The sequence below is a fragment of the Myotis lucifugus genome, unplaced genomic scaffold, assembly GCF_000147115.1.
Source record: "Myotis lucifugus unplaced genomic scaffold, Myoluc2.0 scaffold_206, whole genome shotgun sequence".
NCBI lineage: Eukaryota > Metazoa > Chordata > Mammalia > Chiroptera > Vespertilionidae > Myotis > Myotis lucifugus.
This window is the reverse complement of record NW_005871254.1, coordinates 1,769,319-1,785,874: the sequence shown is the minus strand read 5'-3', so window position 1 is coordinate 1,785,874 and position 16,556 is coordinate 1,769,319. Positions and strand designations below refer to the sequence as shown.

Genomic DNA, 16,556 nt, shown 5'->3' with positions numbered 1-16,556 from the left:
CGACACAGGCCGAGCCCCAGGCACATCTGATGGCTTGCAGAGGCGTGCAGCAGCCCCACTCCAGGCAGCTCCGCTCCAGCCCCATGCGCAGGCCCTGGCTCCGGCCGGGGCATGATGCCTGCAGCAGCCTTGGAGGGGTGGGAGGGGGGGTGCCTGGCTCTCCATGTCAGGAGACAGGGAAATGAGCCATCTGCCTTGCAGTGGGCACGGCGGGGGACCTGCCTCTTCTTGGCCGCCATGGGGAAGGCACATCAATCCGCCAACCAATGCAGCCGGCGGGACACTCTTGTCCCTCCACCAAACGAGGGTGCTCATGGCAGCTTGGTGCTCACCACACCCCGGCCTCCACTCTGAGGCAGTGACAGCCGGAAAGGGGTGTAGTAGCAGCAGGCCAGGAGCCAAGGCACCTGCATCACATGCCCCGGAAAAGCTCGGCCCCACTTCCCTGGCTGGGGACTCTGGATACGTCACTTAAACCCTCGAGCCTCACTTTTTTCAGATGTAAAGTGAGAACACCCATGCTGACCTTGTAAATGTAGGTGGGCATCAGAAATAATATGTGAGAAGCACCCAGTAGAATGCCTGGCACATAGATGGTTTCCACAGATAATCACTATTTTATAATAAAGACAACGTCAACCCAGAATCCCTTCACAGCCCATACTTCCCAGCATCACCTACCGGGCGAAGTCACGCTGGCTCACAGGCCCCCCTGTCTGCCCTTGGCCTGTGTGCTGTGCTCCGGGGTCCAGCCGCCTGAGGAGTCAGCGTGGAAGAGTGCAGGCCAACCCCTGGGAGGAGAAATGGAGAGAAGCTCCTGGAGGCCAAGTGCGGCGATGGAAGGAGTGGGATTGAGAATTAGCTTCAGAAGAACATTCCAGAAGCATTAATACGAAACTCTTCCCAAAATATGTATTTCAGAAGAAAAAGCAAAGACCAAACAGTGTGTATGATGTGCAGCTACTTATGTGGAGGAAGGGACATCACGTGCACTTCTCCGGGCAGACAGGCAGACCTGGCGCAGTGGCGTCTCCCGAGGAGAATCGAAGCAGGGAAGGTCAGCGATAGGGAGAAGATATCGTTTACCCCCTTCCTTCCTTCTTACCCTGAGCTTGTGGGTCGTAGTGTAACGACCCAAACGCAGAGAGAATTCAAGCGCCCGTGTGGTGTGCTCAGAGCCTCCTGCAGATTCCCGGGCCAAGACAAGCACCTGGCGTCCCATCTCCTCCTGACAAATTATCCCTAAGAGTTAAGAAGACATCATCAACTTCACTTTCTCCTACTCAGTTCTCTCCAGGGTCCCCATCAGCAAGACGTTTTCATATTAAAAACAATTTTCTCCAACAACAAGCACATGAAAAGATGATCAACGTCACGAATCATTAGGGAAATGCAAATCAAAACCACCTCACTCCCATTAGGATGGCCTCTATCAATTAGACAAAATAACAAGTGCTGGTGAGGATGTGGAGAAAGTGGAACTCTTGTGCACTATTGGTGGGAACATAAAGTGGTGCAGCCACTGTGGAAGACGATATGGTGTCTCCTCAAAAAATTAAAACTAGACCTGTATGATCCAGCAATCCCGTCTGGTTATCCACCCAAAAGAAAGGAAAGCAGGGTCTTAAAGGGATATTTGAACACCCATGTTCATAGCAGCATTATTCACAACAGCTAAAAAGTGGAAGCAGCCCTGACCGGTTTGGCTCAGTGGATATAGCACCGACCTGCAGACTGAAGGGTCCCAGGTTCGATTCTGGTCGGGGGCATGTACCTTGGTTGCGGGCACATCCCCAGTAGGAGGTGTGCAGGAGGCAGCTGATCGATGTTTCTCTCTCATCGATGTTTCTAACTCTCTATCCCTCTCCCTTCCTCTCTGTAAAAAATCAATAAAATATATTTTTAAAAAAAGTGGAAGCAACCAGTGTTCATCAATGGATGAATGGATAAACATAATGTGGTCTGTCCATACAACAAGATATTATTTAGCTGTAATACGGAAGGAAGTTCTAACACATGCTACAACGTGGGGGAACCTTGAGGACACTATGCTAAGTGAAATAAGCCCGTCATTAAAGGATAAATATTCATGAGTCACTTACAGGAGGTACCTAGCGTAGTCTATGGAAACAGAAAGTGGAATGGTGGCTGCCAGGGGCTGGGAGAGGAAAAACGGAGGAGTTGTTGTTTAATGGATACAGAGTTGCCGTTGTGCGAAATGCAAAACTTCTGGAGATTGCATAATAATTAAGACGGTAAATTTTCTTATATGTGTTTAACCACAATAAAAAATAAATAAGTAAAAGTAAATTCCCTCTGTCTCATAAATGTCATCATGTGCTATCTGACAGAGCCACTGAGAAGTTACATTGTATATAATGTGTTCTCTCTATACTCAATGTGCTAAACCATTGTGAATCGTACATCATATTTAACCCTGCCTTTTTAAAAAGCATGTAGCCACGGCATGACCCCATGTACTAGTATGTAACAGTCTTGAAATGAGAAAAGTTCAGAGCAGGAGTGCAGGGTTCGGGGTAGGGAGAGTCTAGGCGTGTATCCTGCCTGTATGTGGTTCCAGATTACATGGGATGATGAAGTTTCACCATCCACCCCCATCCCCTCCCCGAGAAATACAGTAGCTCATGTGAAAACTGGTGGGATCCACGCTGTCCAAGTGGCAACTTCCTGTTTCGATCGCTGTACTAGGCTTATGTCAATGTTGCCTTCGGGGCTGGGGGACAGGTACACAGGAGCCCTGCTCTTTTTGCGACTTGAATGTGGATCTAAAATTATTTCAAAATGAAAAGACTTTTAAAAATGTTCCAATATTTGAAGAATGTGTGATAGTTGTAGCTCTCTGGGGACAGGACCCACTTTATAAGGTGCAGCTGCAGCTCCATCTCTGTACGCAGGACGTTCGTGCCATCCCAGGTGCCCCCGGGGTGACACGCGCTGCCATCCCAGGTGCCCCCGGGGTGACACGCGCTGTCTGCACGGTGCCCAGTTTACCACGCGCTCACATCCCTTCCACAGGTTCTCCTGCCCTGTGGGCCTCAACCTCTCCGTCCCCATCACCTCCCTGTGGGCCTCAACCTCTCTGTCCCCATCACCTGGGAGAGCTCAGGGCCGCCGGCAGTAACTGCCGAGTGCAGGGCACGATGCCCGCCTCATCTCATCCCACCTCACCCTCGCTGCCTGCGCTTTACAGATGAGGAAACTGAACTTGCCAAGGTCCCAAGGCCAGGTCTAGTGACGCCCCCAGCCAGGCTCCCGTACCCCCGACCAGCCACCAGGGCTGCCACCTGCAGACTGGTCTCTGGCAGCAGGTGGGAGGCAAGCCAACGGGGACAGGGCACTAATTCAAGCTGTGGGCAGAGCAGCTGCTCGAGTCCCTGCGCCCGGGGCCACGCTGCTCTTATGTTCCTGGTAGATAAAGTGCTCCACTTAGAGCTCTCTCCGGCGGCGGGGCCATTAGCTCGCTGACTCCTGGAGAAACCATTTGGCCAGCCTGACAGATGTGGCCATTACACAATCACTTAGCCCTCCAGCTGCCCCATCCCGACCTTGGGAGGGGGAGGGCCTCGAGGCCTGCAAAGCCCTGGGGAGGGTCCACAGACTCACTTCCCGGCCACGCCTCCCCTCGGCCCTGAGGCTGATTCTGCGGCCCAGCTGCCGCAGCAGGAGGCAGCCTCTCAGACAGCAGGATCTCAGGGCTGCCAATGACCTTGCTCTCCTGAGAGTTGTTCACAAACTGCCTTCACATGCATCATCTCCCTTGATCCTCCCAGCATCCCTGTGAAGGCAAAATTAGGATTAGTACTTCCACTCTACAGATCAAGAAATGAGGCCCAGAGAGGCTACGTAGTTGGCCCAAGATCCCACGGCTAACAGTGTCAGACAAGGGGCTGACCTCAGGCCTGATTCCCAGACTGTGGGGCGCTGCAGTGGTCCTGGTGAGAGGTTAGCACGCATGGGAAACTCGAACAGCCTCAGAGCAGGGGCTCCGTGGCCAGGGCGGGCCAAGGGCTGCACGTCTCTGCTGAGCGAAGGCATGAGGCTGACGAGGCTGCAGCCTTGCCCCCAGGGGCACCTGCCCCATTAGCAGAGCGAGGCTGCCCTTGACCTGGCAGGCCCCAGCCAGGGTCACTGTATCCGATACCTCCCTTACTCTCTGGACCTTTTGCTCAACTAGAGGTGTGCCCTCCCAGCCGAGGGCCCCAGGCAGGCTTCACAGCATCTGACAGCTGGCAAACCTGTCCCCACCAGCATCTCAGGGTGGAGGTGGCTGTGTCATCTGGCACCTGGCTGCTCCGGGCCAGGGCTCTGCAGCCGCAGCCCCAGCCCAGCTCTGTCTGACAATGTGTCCAGGCCCTGCCCTGGTCCTGGAGCCAGGACACACCCAGCAGAGTTGGGGGAACCAGGGGCAGTGGGAGGGGGCAGTGCCCAAGGCCCATCCCCTGCACACAGCCGGGCTTGGGAAAGAAGCAGATGAGCCGAGCCAACAGGGGCCACCCTCCCGGCTCAGAGACCTGAGAGCAGATGGCAGGCAGCAGCAACAGAGAAGGCCCAGCCTCCTCAGACCCGCCCAACAGAATGCAAAGAGAAGACCGTGGATGCCAGGCTCAGAAAGAAGTCGCTTAAAAGCCCATATCCAGGCAGGGGGCAATCACATCTATAAAATGCCCTTCCTGGTGGGTTACGGGATGGGTCCTAGTTTATACAGACTCATCGCCCTGCCCCTGCCACAGCACTGGCTGAGGGAGCATTGGGCCTGGCTTGGCCAGGAGCACGAGCTGGAAGAAAGGAGGCTGAGGCTGCTCCAGGACATGAAGCTACAGACCCTGCGGCCTGCCAGTCCAGCACTGCCCCCCCATCTACCCCCACCCCCCCCACCCCCCGCTTGGGGCAGTCTGTAGTGCTGGAGCCCTAGAGTGTTGTTGTCCCTGGGGGGTGGTCTAGACATGGGTGGGCCACTGAGGACCCAGGGTCTGTGAGCTTCGTGGGTGCGGGGGGAGCACACCCCATGGGTTTGAACACAGCAAGGTGCTGACTAAGTGCTGGAGAGAAACCGCCACATGCTGGACTCTCTCTGTCCAGGGCGGAGCCCAGAAACGGAGCTGAGTTAATGTTTCTAAAGACGAGTCCCACTGTCCCTTCCAGCCCGTCTCTAAGGAGCATGACGGTCAGCCTCGGATTCAGTGCCTCAGCAGGAGCTGGTTTCCCCACATCGGCGCCCGTTCTGCCTGAGTGCAGCCTCCCGGGAGTGGGCACACTCCGAGTGTCTGCCCAGTCACACGCCCACGTCTGAGAATGGTGGCCCTCCCCAGGACAGGGCCGGGGCAGCCACGCCCGATAGGGCTGGAGGTGGATGTCCTTGGTACCCGTGAGGCGCGGTGGAACAAGAGCAACTGGCATTTCTACTGCACTTCCTCTGGGCCAGGCAGCAGCCAGCAGTTGATTCATGGAATCTCCAAAGACATCTGTGCGGCTGGTACCATTACTGCCCCATTTTCTAGGAGGGAGAACCGAAGCCCCGGGAGGGTTAGTGGCTCACCCAGAGGCCCGCGGCCAGTGAAAGCTTGGATTTCAAACGGGCAGAACATGCTCTTAACCACTTCTGAGCTCATAGAAGTGTCACTTTTCTTGGTGAAGCCAGAAAATTGAGAGAGTTTGTGCGTGTGGAGTGGTTGCTCCTTCTTGGAGCCCCTCTTGCTGGAAAAGCCGTTTGAGGGGCCCCGGGGATCTGGGCACCAGCAATGCTGGGAGCCCCTGCTGGGCCTGCCCGTGGACAGGCTGACATGCATGTAGAGGCCAGGGCCCTGGCCCAGCGGCAGAGTGAATGGGTCAGGTTGACCTCTGCCTCTGCCAGCCTGGATCCAGAGAGGGAGGTGCTGGGGTAGCATGCCCTCCCCTCCCACAGGCCCACCCAGGACACAGCCCACAGGACAAGCTGGTCCTTGTTATGCCTCCACTCCCCTCTTGGGCCTTGAAGACTGAGCCCAGTTCATCTCAGTAACTCATTTACGTAGCACTCCCTGTGTGACCTGTCATGAGCCCAGCTCTCCCGCTTCCCATCAGAGCTACCAGCCATGGAACTTTGGAGGAGCTGTCCAACCTCGCTGTGCCTCAGTTTTCTACCTGTGAAATGGGAAAGTAATCTCACCTTGTGGCTTGACCGTTAAGATTGGGGAGCTGTTCTCTGTGAAGTCCCCAGGCAATGAGGCAGTGGCAGCGTCTTCATAAATGGGATTGTTTACGAAGGGAGATCCTCCTGCCGACTGAGAGGCAGGCAGTGGGTGTTCCTCAATCGAGCTCCGACTGAGGATGGAGGAGGGAGCCCTGAGTCCCGGCCACCTGCCGTCGCCCCCCAACCCCCAGGCGGTCCTCCCCACCCAGTGCGGACCAGACTCCTTCCCATCACGTGGCGCGCATTAAGGAAGCTCTTGCGAGAGCTCCCACTAGCAGCTGAATCATAATCATCAATGAATCAATCCCGGGGCCTATATGCTGCTCCCAGGCTGCAGCCCGGCTGCCCTTTATAGTCACACTATCAACTCCTGCACATGGGCAGCCTACAGGGCCTCCGGACGGCCACCCTCACTCCCAGGAAGGGGACTTCACCGAGGACAGTCCCGAGGGTGATTCGGCAAGGCCGAGCTCGTCCGTCTGTCCATCTGTCCCAGGACAGGTGGGCGGACCCCTGCAGGCACTGGCTCCGGGGGCTCTGGCCTGCACAGCAGCCTGTCTTGTCCCAGCATCTGCTCAAAGGCTCCTGAGCCCCGGCCTCCAGCCCTCGGCCTGGAAGCTTCGGAGAGATTTCCATTTGCGCGCGGCCCGGTGGAGGAGGGCGCCCCACAGCCTCCGGCCCGAGGCGAGGAACAGACGGCCCGAGCTCTGTGGGTCTTTCTGTGGAACTCCTCTACATTTATTCAGTATTTAAACAGACAGAAACAACAGCATGCATGTTGCTTTTCGCCTTTGTACGAGACTAAGGACCGGCTTGTCTGCGGAGTGTGCCGCCCGTCTTCCTCTCCTTCAGTACCAGCGGGCAGACTTCCCGGTGTTATCCAGTTTTGCACAGTCACTAGCGTGTCGCATCATGAATTATTAAATCAGTACTTCGTGGTAATACATAATTTCTTATCAATTATTCATGCTAATGTGTGTGTAGTTTACTTAATTGTGTTATTGACGATCAAAAGTAATTTCCTGAAAGTCCTCAAGGACACAAAATTTAATCAGCGTAACTACTTTTCAGATGCAATGCTGTTAAGTATTCTTAATTTGCTCAACAGTTCACTTATTTATGTACCTTTCTGGAGGAAATACGAGTTTAATCAAACAATTAGATTGAAGAGTTAGTGTACATAAGGGCTTGAGCTTGCATCGTTCAACCCAACATTCGTAATTACAGCGAAACGGAAGCGCCTTTGCCGCTCTTTGGCAAATCGTTTCATCTTGGTACTCAACAAGCAAAATACAGCAGGAAAAGGGTTTGTGTGTTTTTAAGGAGACAGTGTATTTTATCAAATGCTTTGCAGGAATCAGAGACGAGGCACAACACACTCAGGAATATTGTTTGAGGGCTTGGAGGGGAGGGGAAGAAGGGGGCAGGGGATCTGAAGGTGGAGCCTTTTGATTATGGAAACTGAAAGGAAAATAATCGTGTAAAGGCGGAAGGGTTTGCCTGGAAACACCCCGTAAGCCATGGGAGACCGCCTCCCCGGGACCAGGCGCCTGCCGGGAAGGCAGGTCCCGCGCTATTGCACATTTCCCTTTGATCCACGACCCACACCGAGAAGGTGAGGAAACAGACCCCTAGCCTAGACCAACGCTGAGTCTCTGCGGTTTGGCCCTTTGGAATGAGCTCCCGTCACCAGAGGAAGCCCTCGCCCACGCTCCATTCTGCGCGTACACCGCTCTCATCTTGTCTCCTGCTATTTTCCCTTCAGTTAAAAAGACCAAACAACCACCGGAGAGCTCCCTCTGCGTGCCGGGGACAGGTAGTCAGTCCGGATGCGACCTGTCAGAGGCATCCTGGGGCCCCTCCCCTCCGAGGGCGCACAGCTTCCTGGACCAGAGCGCTGCTGTCCACTGACCAAGAGGCCAGTCCGGAGAGGCAGGGCCTGCAGCGGGCGGCCACGCCGCTCCACGCCGGCAGTGTCAGGGTGCGGCCCCAATGCCCAGAGCCGGCAGCCCGTGTGGCCACAAGAGCCAGTGAGAAGTGCGAGGGGCAGAGCCACCGTGTACCCCTGAGAGAGGCTGCGCCCCATCAGCCTCTCCCCACCCCACATCCTCTCACCTTCTAGCTATCCAAGCCCACAGCCAATAGATTTCAACAAGAGAAAGGGGGGCATGGCTGCTGGACTTGGGAGAGGGAATAAGAGTTGGTTGGAATTACAGCAGTTTCCTGGTTCTTAATGGACCAAGGACAGTCCCATTTCATAGCCCTGGGCGTCTCATGTCACAGCTCTTTGAGTTGACCAGACCATCAATGGCAGCCCAGGAAATGGACAGGAAGGGGATGGGGGCAGCAACTCTACTTTCCCCCAAGACTTCTGGGCACAGAAGGAAACCCGACAGGTCCCACCACAGAGTCGGCTCCGGTGTCACCAGTGCCATCAGGACCTGTCACCAAAGAAGCCAGGACAACACGGGCCGGCTGGCAGGACGCCAGAGGCACTCCCCAGACAGCAAGGGAGCTGTGGTCTCATCCCTTCCGGAGTCCAGGAGGAGGCTCTGGGCGCAGGCTTCTCCTTGTTCTTTTGCGTTTTCCGTGGGGCTGAGGCTGGGAGAAACAGGGATGGGGAGGGTGCCGGCGTGGCACCCCCTCATACACTCTTCTCACCCTCGCTCTGTTCCTTGGCAGAAGGGGTCTTGTCCTGGCTGCCATCGGGGGGCGCTGGCTTGCTCGCAGGGCCGGGGCTGCTGCTGGTGGCTGGCAGGAGGTTGGCTGACTGCAGGACGGCTTCCGAGTGCTCGCGAGCCTTCATGCGCAGGGCGGCCACACTGGCCGTGCGGTTACTCTGACAGCCGTAGGGCGGGAGGAAGGAGAGCCCCATGGGGTCTGGGACACAGCAAGAGCACAGCGGGCCCCCTGGAAGGAGGAAGCACAAGAGCTGCCATCACTGACCATATTGTCTCCCAGGACCTGCGGTGGGAGCAAAGGGCTGATTCATACTGTGGTTCTGGACACTCAAGGGCGAGGTCACAAATGCTCCGGCCCCGGAAGCTGCACAACTCAAGAGATCCAGCGGGTAGGCCCAGGGATTGTCAGAGACCTGGCCAGTCCCGGTGCCCTCACCAATCACCAGTGTGCCTGAGGCCGGTATCTTGGCTTCTCTGAGCCTTAACTTCTACTTCTGTAAAATGGAAGGATACCTACCTCACAGGGTCATTATAGGGCCTAATGATATGAGTCCACAATCCCCAAACTGCGTGCAAAACACCCTAAGAACTCCAGGGGCCTGCGGTGAGACTTTAAGGGTGGAAGTCGGGGAAACCCAGCCACGTCTGCCGGATGCCACACAGGCTCCGCCAAGAGGACCCTTAGCCCGAGCACGCCGACTCCTCTCAAGGACATCACGTTTTCGTGAAGCTGAATGTGGCTCTGTTTTGCAAGCACCACGCAAAAATCCATGTGCAACATAAGAGGGGGTGTGGCCTCCAGTGTGACTCCAAGGTCACAGAAGCCACAGAGCCCGCTGGACTCACACCCCATCGGAAATCAGGGTAGCTGTTTACAAATGAAAAATATATATATATTACTTTTCTCTTAATTTATAAGAACTACTCACCCAGTGGCTACTAAGTTGTTGGGACATAAATACTGAGTTGGGCCTAACCAGTTATGAGCAGAACCATTGGGCATTTCTTCTGCCCAAGAACATCCAGAGAGTGTGTGACGCTCAGGGCGCTGTGGACTGAGGCTGAGGACCTTGGAAGGAACCAGTTTGGCCAGCACTCAGCACAGGCCCCTGTGGGGATGGGGTTTCAGAGCCATTGCCCGGCCCAACCTGCCCACGGGCCCTACCCAACCTGCCCACCGGCCCTGCCCAGCCCTCTGCACACTCCTTGGGAGGAGCCCCCCCTCCATTGGTCATCCCCGGCCTTGCCTTTATTCAGTGACTGCCCGTGGGCACCTGGCACACCTCTGGTGGGGAGGGACATGCAGAGGCCGCGTCTCTGATGCCGAGGCAGGGTGGTGAGTGCTGTGGCTACGTGAACGGAACACAGTGCTTGGCAGAGACCTGAGTGCGCGAGAAGGAGAGATAGTGTGTGCATGTGCAGAGCCTGACAGCTAGTAGGGAGAGCAGGACAGCCGCCAGGCGTGGGGACAGAAGTCTCAGGGTGCTTGGAGTGACTAAAGCCAGAGGCTGCAGCTGAGGGGGGTGGCAGATGGGTGCCTGGGTGGTTTGATGAGAGAGCCTCGACCTTATCTACACCAGGGGTGGGGGAGGCTGCTGCAGCCCTGCAGTCCCAGCAGGCGGGGAGGTGGCGGGAGGGGCCGGATCCAGAATTTTGCCAAAGGTGAGAGCCCGAGCGGGTTGCTCATGGACTGCTAGAAGGAGAGGGGATGGCCCACCGCGGCCCTGCCAAGGACACTAGGATTCAGTGCCTGTCCCTGGACCTGAGGCCTGGGGGCGGGCAGCAAAGCCAGCCGCTCCATTCCTGCACCAGCCCCTCAGCCCTTTCTGAACGTACTCACCGGCTTTGGGAAAAGCAGCATTGCAAAAAGAGTGCTTTGGACCAAAACCCATACTTGTTGAACTCATCGAAACCCCGTATGGCCTTCCAACCCTCGTGTGACGGGCACCACTGCCCTCCGCATCCCCCCAGGTGCCGCAGGCCTCCCGGCAGAGGCCCACACACAGGCCAGCAGAGCCCTCCCTGAGAGCTGTGGGGACCAGAGCCAACCCGCCCCGGGCACCACAACCTCCGAACCGCTCCAGGGCGTAGGCTCTGTCGTGAGCCCCTTTTACAGATGAGGAGACTGAGGTTAAATACTAAGGGGCAGAGCTGGACCTCACACCAGGCAGAGGCCTGGCCTTCACCACTGAGTCCCCGTCTCAAAAGAGGACATAGTCCCCCCCCTCCCGTGGGCCTCCTGCAGGTGCGGCCTGGGACTGAGGCTGCCTCCACCCTAGAAGGCTTGCCTCATGGCTCCCTGGGGCTGCATTCGAGCCGCCTCCTCAGAGCTCCTGGTTATGCTGCTTCAGAGCCCCCACCTCTGTCTTCACAGACGGCCTCAGGGCAGGTGCACTGCCAATGCTGCAGGACCTGTCTGTCTCCCCCACACCCCTGAGACTGCAGGCTCCCAAGGGAGCCAGTCCCTTGCTGTCTCATTCACTGCTCTGTCCCCAGCACCCAGCACAGTGGGTCAGTCCCAGGGAAGTGTTTGTGGAAGGGGGGGAAGGCGGCAGGGAGGGGGCCTGGCCCCAGGGCCCCCTGGTGGGATCGGCCTTCAGGAGGCAGCCTGGGCATCACAGCCACGGCCACGGCCACGGCCACGGCATAGCAGCCGCTGGTCATCCCCACCCCCTGTCTCGGGCCAGGCTTCCTGGGCCAGGCCGGGCACGTCTCTCCCCTCAAGCACCTGTGGGCCCTGTCTCTTCCTTCCCACGCCTGCTCGGGCAGAAGCAGGCACATCCTTACCAGACCCACTGCTGCCTTCATCACCACCCTGGCCGCCCTAAGGGGTGGGCATTGCTCAGCCCCGGCCTCTGGGTAAGGACTGAGGCCCCGTCACTGCCAGGTTCACACAGTGGGGACCAGGACCATGGCCTTTCCCTTAGTGTCACAGGAGGAGAAGAGGCAGCGGTCACTTCCTGCCTCTGTTTGACCAATGGGCCACACAGCCTGCAGCAGATACCGACACAAACCACAAGCTCCACGTCTAAGGGAATGCTGAGAGCCGGCCCGCAGCCGGCACCCCTGGCGGGCCTCAGCCTGCGGCCTTTCCAGCCCAGCCAGAAACACAGAATCGCCCTGGGTCAGTCCCAAGGCCTGACTGTTCCACTCCTAGTGGCTCTCACACAGGGAGCCACACTGATGGGCACAGCCCCACAGGGCACTGCAGGCGCTGCTGGGAACAGTGCCAGAGCCACAGCCCAGGCCGCCCCCGCCCCCCCACACATGGGGGGTGACTGGGAAGGAAGCTGCCTTCCCTCCACATCTCCCCCCACTGGGGAGCGCACATGTGGAGACACCGAACTATGAAGAAAGTGAGCCCGCTTGGCAGTAGGAATCCTGGAGATGTTCTCCTCTGTGTCTGTGTAGAATTTTTCTCATTTTCCTACAATGAATGTGAACTTCTTTTAATTTCGGAAACATGGCTTTAATTTTAAGTGAATGTTAAAAAGAAAGAAGACTGGAGTTAGATGCCGTCCGCACGTATGAGAAGGGGCTGCCGAGGGCTGGGAGCCGGAGCTCTGAGCTTGGTGCGTGCTGAGGTCACGGGGGGCTTCCTGGGCGTGGGCTGTGGGGGACCTGGGAGGCCGCTGTCTTCAGGCTCCGCCCTGGGCATCCGGCCCCAGTCAGGCCGCCCAGGAGGGGCCGCTCAGCTTGTCTGAGGCTGACTCTTGCTCCAAGGTAAGCATCAAAGGGGGAGTGACATGGTCTGAGACTCAATGACTGTGTCACCTGCAAGATCAAGTGCCACCTGCACAAGACAGGGGCTCCCTTCCCTGGTCCACAGCCTGCCCTGCTAGGTCACACACCACAGAAGCCACCAATAACCGCACTACTGGCCTGCAGAACCCAGATTCCGGGGCAGGAAACTCGCTCACAGAACTGCGGCTGCGGGAGAGAGGAGCCGGGCACACCATCTAGCTCGCCCCCACACTGAACAGATGGGGAAACTGAGGACCAGAGGAACCCAAGGACTCTGGGAAACTGGTTAAAACTGTCAGCGCTATAAACAGACAACACGGTATGATGAGGCCATAGAAAAAGGAAATCCTATCGCCTGTTGCAACATGGATGAACGTCAAGAACACTGTGCTGAGTGAACTAAGCCAGGCTGAAAATGTCAAATTCTGTGATTCCACTTCCAGGCGCTGCCGAGCGTAGGCGGGTCATAGAGACAGGAAGTAGAGACGGCTGCGGGGAGGGGACCAGAGGGGCAGTGGGAGCTCTGGTCTGATGGGGAGGGTCTCCGTTTGGGAAGATGACAAAGGTCTGGAGATGGAGGCTGGTGATGGTTGCACAGCAATAGGAATGTACTTAACGCTTTTGAACTGTACACTTAGAACTGGTTAAGATGGTAAACTTCATCTTATATGTATTTTACCACAATTAAAACTAAAACAAAATAAATTCTTAAACCTGAACCAAAAGAGATTACACGTCAAGGTTATCAGAAAGAGGAGGAGCACCCAAGGCTGTGAAGACCCCTTTACGGCTCCTCCATGGGTGAAGACCTTGAATGTCCTTCACCCCGACAGACCGCCTGAGCTCCACAGGCTGACACCCTCCACCTGGCCGGCCTGCGCGGCTTTGCCTAAGGGAGCATCGCCGATTTACACACATCCCTGGAGCCCAGCCTCTGTCCCAAGACTCCACACCGACTGCTGGGTAGGCGTTTCTACAGCAGGACAGCAGACCCTCGCAGGCCAACCAAATTCCTTGCCTACAGCCCCTCACAGGTGCCCTCTTCCCTCATCTACACCCCAAATCTGACCAGTAGCTCAAGTGGCCACACAGGGGCCGGTGCTCACAGGTGAACAGTCACATGGCAGAATGCTGAAAATGAGCCGTGGGAGTCACCTGCCCTTCGCCCTGCCCTTCCCTGGGTGAGAACACAGGTGTGCAGATCAGAATGTAGACGGCAAGACCGAGGGAGGCCGTCTGCACAACAGACAAGACCAAAGGCAAACAAGGAGACAACGCTAATGCAATGATATTTATCAAGGAAGCTGTGAAGTCTGTGATCTCTGCCAACTACCCAACTGCACAGGGGAGCGTGGCTCAGCAGGAGAGCATGTGGTCAATATGCCTTCGCAGTGAGCTCATTGTGACACTATATGGCTGTGGGTTGCCTTATCAGAGGCAGAACCTATAGAAAAAAAAGGAGGATAAAGTCCTTCTCCCTTATGTCATAGTCAGACCATCAGTCTAGAGAGTGGGAGGGGAGAGGGAAGAAGGGAGGAAGAGAGATGAGACGTGAAAGAAGTGGGACAATTTAGCTGAGTGACCCCGGGCACAGTGGATATGAGGTAACTGCTTCCAACTCTACCTGTGGAGGGTGGAATAGAAGCAAAGGCGGAAGTGAGAGTAAGAGGGTTTCTTTTCTTTGCCATCAGCATGCCATGCATGCGAAGCGGGCTCTCTGGGAGTGATGGTTCTGGTCATGATACCCCGAAGGCCCCTTGGCAGATGTTGTAGAGAAACTGTGCACAGTATGGGCTACAGTGGACAAGTTTTTAAATCTCTTTCAACAACAAAACAATGAGTTTTACAATGCGATGTGAATTACAAAGCTGAATTTTCTTCAACTTTAACTCATGTTTTCAGAATTTCAGTGATTACAATCACAAAGTGTCCAACAACCAGCATCTCTATTAACTCCTGTAACCATTTCTTAACAAAGAAAAAAATTATTTCCACAAATAAGATCTTTATAAAACTAACTCTTGTTTTCTCCATAATTTCACGGTACCAACATGTCGCCTGATTGAGGAGACTGCCACAAACTAGAGAGCAATGTGGCTGCCAAGGGCAGACATACTGATGGGCAACATTGAGCAAATAGACAATGTTTATTGACATTGTTATACAACAGCCAAGAAGCTCAAAATGCACAGTAACCCGGGCCCATTCAGTAGAAGGCAAGCAAGCAGTGCCCTGAAGGACGGCCTGAGGTCACGGCTGGCCACAGCAGGAGCGTCACAGAGGCGATGTTTGGAGGGGCCCTGAGACCACCCGCCGCAGCTGTCAGCGATGGCACAGAGTCAGCCCAAAGAGGGGCTCGGGCTCTCTTTTATTACATCAGGGAGGTGACGAAGATACTTTAGAACAGTGGTTCTCAACCTTCCTAGTGCCGCGACCCTTTAATACAGTTCCTCATGTTGTGGTGACCCCCAATTTCATTGTTACAAATTGAACATAATTAAAGCATAGTGATTAATCACAAAAACAATATGTAATTATATATGTGTTTTCCGATGGTCTTAGGCGACCCCTGTGAAAGGGTCGTTCAACCCCCAAAGGGGTCGCGACCCACAGGTTGAGAACCGCTGCTTTAGAAACTGTTGACTCCAAAACCAAGTCGCCCTTATCAAAGCCTATAGACATGCCGAATGGGGCCCAAGAGCTGAAGCCGAAGGAACGGGTATGAACTCTGGCTGCTGGCCCCACCGCTAACAGTCCTGGGCTGCTCTCCATCTGTCCCAGCTTGACGTCCTCACCTGAGAGAAATTCTGCAAAGCACCGGTACTAAGTCCTCCAACAGTTATTATTTCCATAACCCATGCAAAGCAAAGGGCACGTCTAAGTCACAATTCACAGTGTGTTCCAATTACCAATTCGTTTCCATGATCAGCTAAAGAACTCATGTTCTGAGCGTTCTCTACCCGCCCCCGAGGACCCCCAGGCTGAGCCGTGAGACCTGCCTCAAGGCGCAACCGGACTGAGCGTGTCCCCAGCACCGCGCCTCCCGGGTGGCAGCACAGCCCCCACCTGCTCCCCGGCTCCACGGGTCCTGGGTGAGCCCGTCCTGTCTGACCCAAAAGGAGAATAACTTACTCTGCCAACAGACTCTTGAGGGGTAAGCCAAACAAACTCTAAGTTCCACCTTTTAGTTACTGGATTTCCAGATTCCGGGCTGTAGAATGTTGTTGCTGCTGCTGCTGTTGTTTTAAGCAATAAAAAAAAAAACTATAATCATGGGTGAACTAAAATTTAAATTAGCTACAAAGAAAATTCCCAGGGTGGCACATAGCAACAACAGAGTATCCTGACAGCCAAGCAGTAGTCACAGGTAAAGGGCACACTGAAGCTATGACAACGTTACACTCTAGGAGGGTATTTAGTGCCATGAAAAAAATAATAATAAAATGTTAAGTTTAAAAAGCAGGTTCACGCCCTGACCAGTTTGGCTCAGTGGATAGAGCGACGGCCTGCAGACAGAAGGGACCCAGGTTCGATTCCGGTCAAGGGCATGTACCTTGGTTGCGGGCACATCCCCAGTAGGGGGTGTGCAGGAGGCAGCTGATTGATGTTTCTCTCTCATCGATGTTTCTAACTCTCTATTCCTCTCCCTTCCTCTCTGTAAAATATCAATAAAATATATTTTTTTTAAAAAAGAAATAAAAAGCAGGTTCAGGAACAGTAAGTTAATATGACCCCCTTTGGGTACATGGTATACATGTGTATATACATACATACCCATGAATACATAATATACATACACCCAGTATATATGGGGATACCTATATGTAAAGACACGTACCCTAATCCATAGGGGAAACAGAAGGTGTATTTCGTATTATCTTAATTTTATTTAGAAAATAAAAAAAATTTAGAAAATGCAACTTTTTAATTCAAATTTTAGA

At 54.9% G+C, this 16,556-nt stretch overlaps 1 protein-coding gene across 1 annotated transcript in view; it reads right to left on the bottom strand.

The window, feature by feature from the left end:
- Nucleotides 1-8,711: 8,711 nt before the first annotated feature.
- The window catches only part of DRGX (dorsal root ganglia homeobox), a 28,336-nt gene continuing 20,491 nt past the window's right edge, over nt 8,712-16,556 (bottom strand). Inside the window, 2 exon segments of the mRNA XM_006097560.3 lie at nt 8,712-9,100; nt 11,303-11,317. Of these exon segments, the coding sequence (XP_006097622.1) occupies nt 8,835-9,100; nt 11,303-11,317 (281 nt within the window). The 3' untranslated portion in view covers nt 8,712-8,834.